General features: G+C 45.8%; 1 protein-coding gene across 1 annotated transcript in view; it reads right to left on the bottom strand.

The window, feature by feature from the left end:
* SSH1 (slingshot protein phosphatase 1) overlaps positions 1-15,913 on the bottom strand; it is a 101,050-nt gene that overhangs the window by 46,176 nt on the left and 38,961 nt on the right. Inside the window, exons 3-4 of the mRNA XM_036738382.1 lie at positions 6,911-7,014; positions 1,329-1,393 (exon numbers count right to left, since the gene is read on the bottom strand). Of these exons, the coding sequence (XP_036594277.1) occupies positions 1,329-1,393; positions 6,911-7,014 (169 nt within the window). The remainder of the gene's footprint in view (positions 1-1,328; positions 1,394-6,910; positions 7,015-15,913) is intronic.

Here is a 15,913-nt window from a genome sequence, read left to right as displayed (position 1 = left end):
GGCCCTTCCCAGCTCTAACAGTCCCTGTTCTGAGGCCCCTCCTAACCCTGACATTCCCTGTTCTAAGGCCCCTTCCAGCTCTGACATTCCCTGTCCTTCCCAGCTCTGACACTCTCTTTTCTAAGGCCTCTCCCATTTCTTAGGTTCTATGACCTCTGGTCCAGTTTATTCTACATCATTCTCAGTAATGCCAACATGTTCTTTCAACTGCTCCTACTGGGTCTTCATGTCAAAGAGCTCAGGATGACATCATTGATTGAGGTTCCCTTTCTCTTTCCCTGCCCCAAGCTACTCTAGAACTCATCCTGGAAGGCTTCAGTAGAGTTTGGTATCAAGAAGGGCCTCTCACTTCCCCAGGTCTCTAAGACCCCATCTCAAAACTTCCTGTCAAATCCCCCTTTCCCTTATGGTGGGACATGGATACTCTATTTATTCCTTACCACTGTCAGAAGGATCCCAGAATCCTTATTCACTCCAAATCTTGGGCCCACCCTCCCTTTCCCAAGATGGCAGGCCAATCCCTTCCAGGCTCCCTATTCAGCAGGGCAGAAATCCCAATATACACAAAGAACTCCTGGGTCCTGCCATCCACCTCACAGGTACTTAAATCAGGACCTTGGGATCTTGCCAAATTTTCTTCCATTAGACTTCCCCTTATGTGTTGGTCTCTCTCAATTAGAGTATGAGCTGAAAACAGGGAATGTTTGGGTTTTTTCCCCCTGTTTGAAATAATAGCATTAACAATGTGTTCAATACATAGTAAGTTATTAATAAATGCTGTTTCAATCATCTACCAATCCACCTATCCAGCTAGCCCTTTTATTTGTCCATCTGTCTATTCAACCATCCAGCTTATCCATCCATCTTATCCATTCATGCATCGATCAACCATTTATTTATACATCCACTCATTTATCTATCCATCCATCTAGTCATCTATTCAGCTTATCCATCCATGCATCCAGCCATCTATTTATTTCAGTTCCTTTCCCATCAAAATGGGTCAATTCCCACTCTGACCAGCTTTTAATTTAATTTAATTTTTATTGGATATCTTTTTGCTTTCACTTCAGCTATTTGTAGATAACCCTGCTCTCATTCCCCCAGTGGACTTTCCTTATAGCAAAGAAGAAAAGAAAACAATTTAGCAACAGTAACGGACCCAAATGACAAGTGACCAGTTTATGTGAAGGGAAATCTCTCTATGGGTTTAGGCTTGTGTCCCTCAGTGGCTCAGACTAACCTATCCCAAGGACTCAGCTGCAGGGACCTAGCCTAAGCCCTGCCAATCTGAGACCTCTGCTCAGTACTTGATTATGTCTTCTTACCAGTTTGATTCTATCTTCACAGCGAAGAAGGTTGATCATTACTTGAAGATGCTGGGGCAAGTCACCTGTGGGACCCACAGAAAGAGGGTTTAGAAAGAAAGAAAGTTATGGGCTGCAGATGAAAAAATGATCCCTAGACCTGGAATGCCAACCCATCCCTTCCTCCCTCCACCATCTCCACCTGTTACTCTGATTCTAATTAACTTACATTTTAACAAAGCACTTTTCACATCCCTGGGAGGTAGGATACAGATGGTGTTATTATCCTTCTTTTACAGATGAGGAAGCTGGGCCTTACATTGGAGCCAGGAAAGGGTAGAGCTGGGATTCATACCTAGCTCTCCTGATTCCAAATTCAGCATTCTTTCCATTACATCACTGAGGCTTCACCTGTTTAAATTCTTCCTATACTTCAAGGCTCACCTTAGGTACTATTTTCCTCCCTGGAGCTTTCGTTAATGTCTAAACACTGGGTCCCCAATCTCATCACATCTTTCCAGAGAGAAGTCAGTATACCCTTCTTGGAATTCTCAATGGATTACAGAATTGGAGTGTGGAGTGAGGAGAGACTGGAGATGGGCAGATCTAGCAGCTGTTAAAATAATTCATATGTGATGTGATGAAGGCCTGCACCAGAGTGGGGGCAGTGTCAGAGGAGAGAAGGGAGTAATACTGTTTGAGATATGCTGCACAGGTGAAATTGAAGAGAGATGCTGCAAAGGTGAAACTGATGAAAGATGCTGCACAGGTGAAATTGACGAGAGAGGCTACAAAGGAGAAATGGACAGGCCTTGGAAAAAGACTGCATATAGGGTGAGAGATAATGAGGAATCCAGGATGTCTCTGAGGTTGGGAGCCTGAAAGATTGAAAGGATGGTGATGCCCTCGACATGGCATGATCTGGAGGATGATCCAGCAAAGGAGACTGAGAAGGAATGGTCAGAGGGAGGAAGAAAACCAGGAGAGAGGGGTGTCCTGAAAACCTAGAGAGAAGAGAGTGAACAAAAGTGTTAAAGGCTGCAGAAGTCAAGGAGAATGAGGATTGAGTTCACTGGATTTGGCAACTAAGAGATCACTGGTAACTTTGGAGAATGCATTTTCAGTGGATTCAGCAAAAGAGGTCAAAAGCCAGACTATAAGTGGTTATGGAGAAAGAAAGGTGGGGGGAGGGTAGGAGGGAGGGAGAGGGGGAAAGGGGGGCAGGGGGAGAAAGTGGAGTGTCCTATTGCTGACAACTTTTTTTTTGAGGAGTTTAGCTACAGAGGGCAAAAGAGATAGGACAATAGTTATCAGGGATAGAAGGATCAAGTACAGATGGGGGAGACACAGGCATGTTTGTAGGCAGTAGGGAAGGAGCCAGCAGAGAGGGTGAGATTGAAAATAAGTGAGTGGGGATGACAGAGGGGGCAATCTGTTGGAGGGGACAGGATAGAAGGGGTCATTTGAATGAGTAGACGGGTTAGACTTGAAAAGAGTAAGGCCATCTCATCATGTGACATGGGGGTGAAGGAGGAGATGGTGGCAGATAGTTGACAGATTGATGAGGAAGAGGGGAGAAGAGGAAACTCATGGCAAATAGACTCATCTTTTTTTTCTGGTAAAATAAGAGCCAACAGGTACACAGCTGAGAGGGTGGAGGGAGGGGGACTCATGGGAGGTTTGGAAGATCCACTATAGAGAGTGGAAGAGTGAGATGACAAGAGAGGTATGGTAGTAAGATTGCCTAGCAGCAGTGAGGGCCCAGCTGAGGTTGTATAACATAAATCTGTAGTGGATCCAGTCAGAATGGGTGTTTGTGTATGCCTATGTGCGCATGTGTGTGCATGCATGCATGCATGCGTGTGTGTATGTGTGTGTGTGTGTGTGTGTGTGTGAGAGAGAGAGAGAGAGAGAGAGAAGGTGGTGAATGATGGGAGTGATCCAAGGCTGGGACTCGAGAGGAAGACAATATAGAGTTAAATTTGTTCACCAAGGGTTAAAAAAATGTAGCACCATTACTGATGTACATATCTCATTTCCTATTCTAGACTGTAAGCTCCTAGAGGGCAAGGACTGCCTCTTACTCAACTCCGTCTCTCCCAGGATGCCTTGCACAGGGCTGTTCTCATAAGGAGGCTCTCAGGAAGAAAGAACAGGAAGAAAGGTGAGCAAGCTACAGATCACTTCCTGAAGATGCCCATTTCCATCACCACCATGTATCAGAATGCCTACTGACACTGTTTCACTCAGCAATGCAATGATCTAAGACAACTCCAAAAGGCTCATGATGGAAAATGCCATTCACGTCCCGAGAAAGAACCATGGAATCTGAATGCAGATCGAAGCAGAGGATTTTCTGTTTCTTTTGTTGTTTTTTGTTTTCTCTTTCTCATGGTTCTTCCCCTTTGTTCTGATTCTTCTTTTACAACATGACTCTCCCTTCCAAGAATCTCCCCAACTTCCTCCAAGGTGTGGTACACATGTGCTACCTCCTATGGGCAGTCCTCCCTGATTGCTTTGTCGCTTTCTCCCTCCTCATCAGAGCAGGACCTCAGCTGGAATCTTGACCTTTGTGACCTTGAGCATGTCATTCAAGTCTTTAGGCCTCAGTTTCCCCCTAAAAAGGGGATTGGACTTGATGGCTCGAAGTTCCCTGTTAACCACAAATCTATGATTTTATCCACTGTTTCCCCCAGAAGAAAGTCAGCTCCCCCAAGGCTGGGGTTATTTTTAGTTTTGTCTTTGTATCTCTAATGCTCCCTAGGGGGTGCCATAGTGCACAGATCACTGCGCCTGGAGTCAGGAAGACTCATCTTCCTGAATTCAAATCTAGCCTCAGACACTTAATAGCTGTGTGACCCTGGGCAAGTCACTTAACCCTCAGTTTCCTCAACTCTAAAACGAGGATAATAGTATCAACCTCCCTGGGTTGTTGCCACATAAATGTTAGCTATTATTAATTAAGAATTAAAGCTCTATTTTTACTTTGGGGATAGCCTGTACACAAAGACGCCCCCTTCTGCCTCCCCCCATATATTGAAAGCATACATAAATATGTACGTATGTGTTCCAAAAGTCTTAATGCCATTTACACGTACACACATTTATACACGTGTATACATACATAATACATATGTGTATGTGTACATGTACATGTATATATGAATGAAGGCACATACACATGTAGATGATAGAAATGTCAGGGCAAGAAGGCACATGTAACAATTTTCATGCTCCAATGTATATTATAAGTAGAAAGAGGTTCAAGGAAAGTGCTGTAAGGCCTTTAAGAATGGAAATCATAGGATTACGTATTTAGAGCCAGAAGGGACCTTACAGACCACTGAGCCCAAATTCCTCTCCCATGTTTCAGACAAGGAAAACTGAGGCCCGGTCACGGTAAATGATTTGTCCAGGCTTGTAAGTGGCTGCAGCAGGATTGGAACCCAGGTCCTCCAGACTACAAGTCTGATGCCCTCTACCCACTCTGCCATGTTCACACCGCATACTCAAGTGTCATTTTTTTGCTTCAAAGGAAACATACAGAAACCGCACACTACAAGGCATCATACTGCAATGATGTCATCTTGTAACGATACCTCCCAGAATTATAAGGTTAAGTACCATAGATTAAGGAGGATGAAAGGGGCCTTTCTTGGGTCATAAAGTCCTTCCTTTTCATCTGACAGATGAGGAAACTGAGGCCCATAAAAGTGAAATAACTTGTGCATGGTGACCATCGTGTCTTAGGTAGGAGTCAAACCCAGGCCTTCCTGACTGCAAATGTCTTGCTATTGTGCCAACGCTATGAAGCTCCTAGCTCCCCTCTAGTTACCCCCGAAGGACCACAAGCAAGTGGCCTCACCTATTCCTTGTCCAGAGCCAGACCCTGGCCTCACCTCTACCTTATAAACCTTAAATTCAGTACAAGTGACGACTGATGGTCATGACTCAAAAAATTCTAGGGTGGAGTGGGATTCAAACTAACTGTGAACTGCCCACTTCTGCCCAGCCCCCCACTTGACAAGTGATTTCACGAAAGAGATATTTTCCATATGGATAAAATTCTTTCAGTGGGTTGTTGGCTGATTTATGGAAGTGCTGACAGATGGAAATCCCAGCCGAGCCTGGTCTCCACGCTTGGTCTTTGTTATTCTGAGGTGTTTACTAAGTACCAGGCATACGGAGCTCCGTACTGTGCCCCCACCATGGGCTTCTGTGGGTGCCCTCAAGGTCTCCAGCCCTCTTTCCACCAAGTCAGTTGACCCTTGGTTCCTTACGTTAAAGGGAAAGAAGGGAAGGGATCATGGGCCTATGGATTCCAGGTTTCTGGACATTCTCAGTTGATGGGACTTTGGTCACAAAGAAAGAAAGGACCTCAGAGGCTCCCTGTGCCCCAGGAAAAGTCCTCACTGCTCCCCAAGGCAGCCCGAGGCACTCGGGGACAACAGCTTCGTTAGGAAGTTTTTCCTGACATCAAGATTAAATAATAACAGAGAGCATTATTTTTAGTTTTTAAGGTTTACAAAACACTTTACAAATGCTAATTCTTATAACAATCCTGGGTGTGTAATACTATCATTATCCCAGATGGCAATGAAGTGACTTGCCCAAGGTAACACAGTTGGTAAGTGTCTGAGTGTCTGGATTTGAACTCAGAACTTCCTGACTCTAATATGAATGGAATAGAATACTACTGTTTCATAAGAAAAGGTGAGCAGTCAGACTTCAGAAAAACCTGGAAAGAATTGCATGAACTGATGCTGATTGAAGTGAGCAGAATCAGGAGAACACTGTAACACAGTAACAGCTACGGTGTACTATGACTGACTTTGATAGACCTGGCTCTTCTCAGCAATGCAATGATCTAAGACAACTCCAAAAGGCTCATGATGGAAAATGCCATTCACGTCCCGAGAAAGAACCATGGAATCTGAATGCAGATCGAAGCAGAGGATTTTCTGTTTCTTTTGTTGTTTTTTGTTTTCTCTTTCTCATGGTTCTTCCCCTTTGTTCTGATTCTTCTTTTACAACATGACTAGTGTGGAAATATATTTAACATGATTGTACATGTATAGCCTATATCAGATTGCATGCCATCTTGGGGAGGGGAGGAAGGGGGAAAAATGTAGAACTCAAAATCTTATAAAAGCAAATGTTGAAAACCAATAAATAAATAAACTGAAAAAAAGAACTTCCCAATTATAGTTCCTGAGCTCTACCCACTAGGCCACTTAAATACTTCTCCTGGCTATTTTGTGATGTTGTGAAAAGAAGGCAGATTAAAAGTCAGTGACCTTTTGTGACCTTAGGCAAGTCATAGGTTCATAGCACCATGTAACTTTCATCCAATCCAATGTCATCATTTTATGACGAAACTGAGGTGAGGCACTGGGAAGAGAAACGGAGCTGGCGTCTGGAATACCCAAGTTCAGATCTAGCCTTGACACTTCCTGGGTGACTCTGGACAAGGGCTCTGTGAGGTTCCTCCTCCATAAAAGGAGGCCTTGGCCCAGCTGGCCTCTGAGCTAGGATCCCACAGACCATGTGAGTGGCTGGTCTGGGGAGTAGAAGAATGATGATGGCCTGGGCTGAGTCCTTACCTGCATGCTTGTGGGGCTGCTGGAGGCTCCGAGGTCCTTGGGGGCTGTTTCCCTGTTGCAGGAAGAGAGCAGCGCCTTTCACCATGAAAAAACTCTCACTGAGGCTGGAAGGCATAAAAAAAAAACCCACCAGCCTAATTAGTCAATCTGTCCCAAGACACAACTGTGGCACTGCTGCAGGGAAATGGCTACAAAGGAAAGATCCAGGCCTGAAAGGTAAACCAGTGGCCCCCATCCACAGCCCAGGCCCAGCCTTCCAGGACAACATCCCTCCCTTCTCTCCCACCTAATGATAGCCCAAGTTTAGAGAGTACCTAAACATCTTACATATTCATTAATTGCATATGAGTACTGCCTGTGTGATTGAGAACACAAGTCATGTAACAGGGGAGGAAACTGAGGCACACAAATGGGTAGCAAGCTGCCCAAGGTCACCTGGTTAGTAAGTTAGGAGAATGGTATTTGAACTTGGCTCTCCCAGCCTAAGCTCAGCTCTTTCCCTGCTGCACCATATCGCTAAAGGTTTCATGGACTGGTGGGTGCTAGAGCTGAGCTGCATGGTTCTAGATGTTCCAGGCTGTAGTCTCATGTCACTGGGAGGAAGTAAGATATGAGTCACACAGTCAATCTGGAGTCAGAGGACCTGGGTTCAAGTCTGGATGACCTAGGGGGATTGTTGATATTGTTGTGGGAAATGAATTAATTAGTTGACCAATATTCATCATGGAGTTAGATGACGCTGTGGATGGAGGGCAAGACTTAGAATCTTGAAGACACTTGCTAGCTGTGTGACCCTGTGCAAGTCACTTCACCTGCCTGCCTCAGTTTCCCCAAGACTTCAGCTCAAATTTGGCCCCAGACACTTACTAGTTGTGTGACCCTGGGCAAGTCACTTCACCTGCCTGCCTCAGTTTCCCCATCTGTAAAATAGGGATAATAGCACCTCCCTCCCAGGGCAGTTTGTGAGGACCCAATGAGGTAAACTTTGTAAGGCATTCTGTAAACCATAGAACACTCTGTAAATGCAAGTTATTATGTTACTTTGTTATTATTATTGTTATCATGTATAGTGTAAGTAATACACACTAGGCAGCCAGGTATGGAGTCAGGAAGACGTGGGTTCAAATTTGGCCTAAGACACCTACTGGCTGTGTGACCCTGGGCAAATAACTCCACCAAGGTCTGCCTCAGTTTGCAAAATAGAGATAATAGCATCTACCCCCCAGGGTGGACCAAATGAGATAATCTTTGTAAAGTGCACAGTGCCTAGCGCATAGTAGGGGCTACATAAATGTGTATTCCCTTCTCCTTTATGTACCTACTGTGTGCCAGGCACTACAGATACAAATACAACAAATGAGATAATTCCTACCGGGAGACTGGGGTGTCCCGTCTAACTTAGGGAACTCAGGGCCAGGCTCTGACAAGGTCACAGACACAAAACATGTAGGGCAGGATGTACGCTGGGCTAGCTTGGGAGTCAGGGGATCCGAGTTCAGATCCCACTTGGGATGCTTGACTACCTGTGTAATCCTAGGCAAGCCTCAATCTCTCTGGATCTCAGTTTCCCCATTTGTAAAATGAGGGGGTTGGATTAAATGGCCTTCCAGCTCCAGATCTACGATGCTGCAAACTCTTGACCCTGTGATCCTCATCCCCCAGATCTGAGCCTGTCTGTAGATGAGTCTGTGTTCCCAAACATACGGTGGGATTGGCCTCTGTCATAGAGCTGGAAGTTGTTTGCAAGCTTTGGGAGAACGGACCAGCTCATCTCCCTAATTGGGTCATCACTTTGGAACTGCAAGGGACTTGAGATGCCATACAGTCCACATCTATAATATTACAGATGGAAAAACTGAGGAAAAAGGAAAAGGGGAGAAAATGTCCATGGAAGTCAGGAGCAGAGCTGGGAGAAAAATGGATGTGGATGGCCTGGGCGCCATCTGGGAAGGACTTTCGGGAGCAGAGGCATCTCCAGGGTGAGGAGGCTGCTGGGCCAGATGTGGAAAAGTCTGGGGAGTCAGGAGCAAAGCAGAGCCATACTGGACTACTTTGTATAGATTTGTATTGATTCACTCTATGCTGATACCTTATTTCTTTTTTTTGGGGGGGGGGGTTTGGATTTCTTTTTTGTTTTTGCAAGGCTATTGGGGTTAAGCAACTTGTCCAGGGTCACACAGCTAGTTAAGTGTCAAGTGTCTAAGGCTGGATTTGAACTCAGGTCCTCCTGACTCCAGGGCCAGTGCTGCCCCTATATATTTCTATATGTCCTTGTTGTTATCCTTCTTAAAATGTAGGGTACATATTTATACAAGCACCCGAGAAATGACGGGTAAGGCCAGTACTGAAACTGAGGTCCCCAGACACAAATCAATCAACAAGCATTTATTAAGTGCCTACTAGCTACCAACAACTGTGCTAGACACCGATGACAGATATACAAAAATGAAGCAGTCCCAGGGCTCAGGCAGCTTATACTCTATGAGAGGAGCCTGCAAGTCCAGAGCTTGGCACAGTGCCTGGCATACAGTGGGTGCCTAATAAACATTTATTGGTTAACTGTACACAGATAAGGATATACAATGTAATTTGGTGGGGGAGGGGGACCTCATCAGCTTGGGGGCGGAACAGGAAAGGCTGCATGCAGGGGTGAACTGTGAGTGTGAAGCTCCCCTCATCAGGCCACCTGCCTGGAAGCTAAAGCTGTCTCAGTGAAATTTTCAGTAGAATATCAACTTTTCAGCTGAGTCTTAGGTTGTGCATTAGACCAGTCTAGATAAAGCTTCAGGCGAAGAATTTAGACAGAGAATTCGCATTTCAGTACATATAAAGATACCTGAGTGCAAAGAGAATTTAAAAGAACTCCTAGCCCTGTGCTTCAGTGCCTACTGTTTTATGTTCTAAACTACCACCTCTGACATCCCATTCTAAGGTCTCTCCCAGCTCTGACATTCCCTGTTCTAAGCCTCTCCCAGCCCTGACATTCCATGTTCTGAGGGTCCTCCCAGCCCTGACATTCTCTGTTCTAAGCCTCTCCCAGCCCTGACATTCCATGTTCTGAGGGTCCTCCCAGCTCATTACATGATTCTACATGACGGGACAGAGAGGTCTTGGCTGCAGCTGGCCCCAGCTATTCACAAGCCAGGGTGCTCCTAGTAGGGACAACTTGCCAGATAGAAGGTCTTACTGCTGGAGATGGGCAGTCTCTTCTCCCCTCCAACCCCTGTGTCTTCACTGACATCCCAGCAGCCTCTCCAAGGGTGGGCTTCCTCTTGGATTGCTTAAGTAGGGAAATCTTGGAAGAAGAGTCCTACCCCCTTTGTGGGTCCAGCTGCCTCCCCAGGGAAGAGATAAAGAGAGCTCCAGCCATTTCAAAAGAGCAAGGTGTTCTTTCCACCCCAAGGCTTCCACAAAGCCAGACACTTTAAAAAAAAAAAAAAAGACCTGAATTCTAAAGAATGCACAGAAGCCGTGTGGCCCAGAGGAAGACATGAGATGTGGAGCCGGGAACACCTGGATCCAAATGCCACCTTTGACACTGTCTGCAGACTTTGGCCAGGTTCTACTTCTGAGCCTCAGCTTCCCCATCTGTAAAATGCGGATAAAAACACTCATACTACCTTAAATTCCAAGGGGTTGTTTTTTTTACTTCTTCTTCTTCAGTAAAGTACTTTGTAAACCTTCAAGGGCTAGAGAGAGGAGGCTGCTATTAGCTAAGGGTAAAGGTCACCTTGCCTCAAGAAGCTTCTGTGGTTCCCTGTGAGGTGTTTAAAGCCCTTCACCACCTGGCTCCAAGTCCATCTAGGCTTACTGCATAGTAGCAGAAAGAGCGCCCGGGCCTGGAGTCAGGGAGACTCATCTTTGTGAGTTCGAATCCTCCCTCAGGCACTTGCTAGCCGTGTGACCTTGGGCAAGTCACTTCACCCTGTCTGCCTCAGTTTCTTCACCTGTAAAATGGGGGTGACAATAGCACCTACGTCCCAGGATTGTTGTGTGGATCAAATGAGATAATTATAAAATGTTTATCCCGATGTCTGCACATAGTAAGCACTGTTATTATCATCATTAATATTCATGGGTTCTCTGGTTGAGCTAAACCGGCCTCCTTACTGCTCTGCCTCCCCACACCTGGAATGCTCCCTCCTTCCTCACCTCCACCTCAGAATCCCTAGCTTCCTCTAAGCTCAGCTCCAGCATCACCTCTAGAAGAAGTCTTGGGGGATTCCCCCACTTGTCAGCCTTTCACCTATCCTGAAATTACTTGGATTTATTTTCTATAGATTTTCTATAGCACAGTGGATAGAGTGCTGGGTCTAGAGTCAGGAAGACTCATCTTCCTGAGCTCAAATCTGGCCTCAGATGCTTACTAGCTACATGACCCTGGCCAAGTCACTTATTTAACCAATTTGCCTCAGTTTCCTCATGTAAAAAATGGCCAACCACTCTGCCATGAAAACCCCAAATGGGGTCAGGAAGAGTTGGACATGACTGAAGAGCAACAACATACATGCGTGCTTCTCCCACCCACCACAGTAGATTATAAACTCCTGAGGGTCAAGCTGGTTGGATGGGCAGGGGTTGGGGCAGGGAAGGAAGCCTGCTCTCCATCACTGGAAGTCATCGAGATGAAGATCAATCATGACTCCTCACGGATGCGCTGAAGGGCAGTCATGCTCCAGGGCCAGGTTAGACAGGATGAGATCCCTTCCACCTCTAGCCCTAAGGCTCCAACCTACAAAGTTAGATCTAAACAGAACTCCCTGAAATGGTTGAGATCAAACTTATTACAGGTAGAGTAAGTAAGAATAATACCCAGATGGCACAGGCTAGTGGATTAAGGGCCAGTTCTGGAGTTAGGAAGCCCTGCCTCTGATACATCCCACCCACCTGCCCAGGTGACCCCAGGCCAATAAATCATTTAGGAATGCATTTCTACGCTGGGATTTTAAAAAAGCAGGTCTGGATTAAACAACCAAACACACAAATGGATTTTGGGGTTGGTTTCTTCTCAATTCAAGAAACACTGAATTATTCTGGGTAACTAGTGTCATTCTAGACACAAAAATAACTTCAGGGTATAACTGAGAAGTAGAATTGCTGGCCCTGGAGTCAGGCACACCAGAGTTCAAGATTGGCAGTGAGGCAAACCACTAATCTCCTCTGCCTCAGTTTCTTTATTTGTAAAACAAGGCAATTGGATTCAATGGCCTTCTAGGCCCCACCCAGCTCTGAATCTATTGTCCTTCTGACACTATGTGTACATATACACCAAGCTAGATAACACAGAAGGTAGGTACAATGTTAGAAGACCACCCATAATTTCAAAGCAGATGAAATCCAAGAAAACAATTACTATACCAAGTACACCCCTGCATGAGGCCTTTCCCCTGGAAAACAAAGAGGCCAAAATGGGTGGCCTTTAGAAGGAAGGCCCTTTCCACCTAAATCCGTGATTCTATGAGGCCATGGTCTCATAGCAACACCTTCCTCCAGTGTACCATCCACCATTCCAAACACTCAACAGGAATCACAAAGTCAGCACAGGTCATGGGTTTGTTGATTTAGGGAAGTGATGAGAACAAGCATTCATTAAGCACCTACTATGTGCATGACCAATATTATCTCATTAGATTCCAGGCTGGAAGAGACCTCAGAGGCTATATCTAGTCCAACCCCTCATTTGAAACACGAAGAAACTGAGACCCAGGGAAGTCAGAATTGAGGGTGAACATTCTTCCTTTCTCCCAGGAGAAAAGTGAGACCCAGATAAAGCCAGGGATAAAAGCAGGACTAGAACCCATACCTTCTATCTCAATTCATCACCCTTTTACTTAGACCTTTTCTCTCTTTGTTAGTGTTATCCAAAGTCTTCAAACAGGGATGAGCAATTGAAAAGCCCTCCCTGTTCTGCAGCCTCACACTCACCCACAAGAGAAAGACGTCTCCAAGCCCCCATCTGGATATTCAGAATGGCTCATTTCTGCACTGTCAGGCCTCCCCACCAGCCTCTCCCCTTCTTTCTCCCCTAATCGCCTACCATTTCTCTTTGGAATTAGTCTTCTTCAGAGCCCAGGTCTCTGATTACACTGGGCACTCGGGACCCCTGTCACAAGGCTTCCAGAGCCCTGAGGAGGATAAACAATATCCTTCCATGCCTGCCCCTGGTACATCAAAGTCGATGTGGAAGGAAGCAGAGAAGGGAGGGGAGGGAAAGGCTTTCCAATCCAACACCCTCTCTTTTGTTAGGGACTTTGAAAAACAACCAAAAATCCCTAGCCCATTGGAAATGGCCAACCCTATAACCATTCTCAGTGACCTCTGCTTTGTGAATCATGGACAAAAATTACCCCGTCTCCCTTCCTTTCCCCATCCCCCAAAGGAAATGTTACAACACAAAAGGAATCGGCTCATTCTGTCCCATGATCATAGCTCTAGAGCGGGAAATGACCTCAGAGGTCATCTTATTCAACCCTTTTCCCTCATTTAACAGATATGGAAACTGAGGCCCCAGAAGGTTAAGCAAGTTGCCCCAAGATCACACAGTGAGTGGCAGAGATGGGATCTGAACCCCAGTTCTTTGACTAAAAATCCATGGCTCTTTCCATTGTCTCAGTGCTAAAGCCAACGGCTCCAACCTCAAGCCCAATAAGTATAAGGCGCTGCCCTCCCTTTGGTGGGAGGGCAACCAGACTTCATTGATCACTGCCTTTTAAACTGGCTGCCTCTGTTTTCCTGGACAATCAATGAGAGCCACTTACTGTAAGAACATTTCACAGGGCAAGGCAGTCAGAACAGCACATTAGCCAAGGCTGTGAGGTCACTCTCCATCTTGAGAGCTCAGGGGGATGGACCAACCACACAAAAGCAAACAACAGTCAGCCACAGGATTCTGGTACAAGACACCCAACCTCACTGATGTCCTATTTCTGGGATTTCAGCACTGAGCTCACCAAGAGGACCAGCTTTTTAAGTGGCTGCACGGACCCAGTCAGGATGGACACTTGGGTCCTCATGGAATTCTCCTTACAGTGAAGAACAGTCATTTAATTCATCAGGATTTCAAAGCACCCTTTTATGGAGTCTCTTAAGAAAAATGCATTCTTTTGATAGCCCACACTCCCCTAGCTCTGTAATACATACAATCTCTCTCTCTCTCTCCTTCCTCTCCTCTTTGTCTGTAATATATATAATTCATTCTGTCTCTGCTTCTCTGTCTCTTCTCTTCTCTCTCTCTGTAATATGTATATAATTCATTCTCTCTGTCTCTCTCCCTCTCCTCTCTCCTCTTCTCTCTCTCTGTAATATAGATCATTCATTCTCTCTCTCTGGCTCTGGCTCTGGCTCTCTCTCCTCTTCTCTCTCTCTGTAATATGAAAATTCATTCATTCTCTCTCTCTCTCTGTTTCTGTGTCTCTCTCCCTCTCTCCCTCTCCCATCATCTGTCTCACATACACACACAAAGGGAGAAAACTGATTCTGTGTACATATATGCCAAGCTAGACAACACAGCACACCCATAATTTCAAAGCAGATGGAATCCAAGACAAGAACCAGTAAGACCAAACAAACCTAGAAAGCAAAGGGGACTAGAGAGCCTGGGTATTAGGAGATGAACTTGACCTTAGCAGTGACTGACAGTGTTCAGGGAGCCCATGAATTTAAAGGGCTGGAGGAGGAATCAGCCTTGCTCAGCTTGACCCCAGAGGCAGAGCCAGAAGCCATGGGAGGAAATTGCTGAGAGGTGAGCTTAGGCTTCCTCAGTAGGAAAGAGCTTCCTAATAATGGGACCCATCCCAAAGCCCGTGGCCTTCTCCCTCCCTGGAGGTCTATACACCCAGACTGGATGAATGACCACTTGTGGGGGATGAGTTGAGAGGATTCTGGTTAGAGGAGACAGGTGACCGCTGAGATCCCAGCCATGTCTGAGACTGTGACTATTCAATTCTGACACACTCACATGCCAGTTATATGCTACAGTAGGCGCTGGACTTGGAGTCAGGCATGAAGACCCGAGTTCAAATCCTGCCTCACATGCTTTCCAGTTGTGTAATTCTAGACAAGTCAGTCATCCTCCTTGGGCCTCAGTTTCTTCATCTGTAAAATGAGGGGCCTGGGATGAATGGCTTCTGAGGTGCCTTTCTGTTCAAGACCTATGTTCTCATCAGTCGATCAATCAAGTGCTCACTATGCGCCAGTCAGGCGCTGTTCTAAGCGCTGAGGATACCAGAAGAGGTAAAAGACAGTCCCTGCCCTCGAGGGGCTTACGATCTGATAGGGAAGACAACATGCAAACAAATCTATACACAGCAGAATAATACGGATAATACAAAATACAAACAATACAAAATAATGAACAGAGGGAAGGCACCGGGATTGAGAGGTTGGGGAAGGTTTCCTGTAGGAGATGGGATTTTCCTTGGGATTTAGAGGAAGCCAGGGAGGTCAGCGGTCACAGCAGTAATGACTTTCATCTGGGACTGGGAATGTGGGGGGGGGGGGGGAAGGAAAGGGGATTAGAGTGAAGGCAAAGGCTTTGTGGCTAAGCTGGTCCTTAAAGGAAGAAGACTCCAACATACAGATACATAAAAGAGCTAAAAACAAAAAAAACCCACAACGTCCATAGATGTGAACCAGATTAGAAGATCTCTAAGGTTCCTTCCAGAGGTACTGTATTACTCTATTCTGATGCAGGCTACAGAGCTGAAAGGGACCTTAGTGGTCATCTTCTTAGTCCAAGCCCTTCACTTCTACAGATGAGGCGTTTGCTCAACTCCACTCAAGTCATCAGGAACCACCTAACCCTACCCCTGGGCTTCTGCCTCTAAATCTCTCTCCCAACACCTCTATGCCTCATGGGCACGGATGATGGAGTTGGAAGGGACCTTGGGATCCATCTAGTTTAACTTCCTTATTTTACAGTTAGGGAAGGCCCAGAGAAGCCTTTTTCATGGAGTGAGGAATAACAATATGGCAGGCGCCTACATCTTCTGATTCGAAATCCTT

This window comes from Trichosurus vulpecula, chromosome 1, assembly GCF_011100635.1.
Source record: "Trichosurus vulpecula isolate mTriVul1 chromosome 1, mTriVul1.pri, whole genome shotgun sequence".
NCBI classification, from domain to species: domain Eukaryota; kingdom Metazoa; phylum Chordata; class Mammalia; order Diprotodontia; family Phalangeridae; genus Trichosurus; species Trichosurus vulpecula.
The sequence above is the reverse complement of the archived record's forward strand: the minus strand, read 5'-3'. Positions and strand labels throughout refer to the sequence as shown.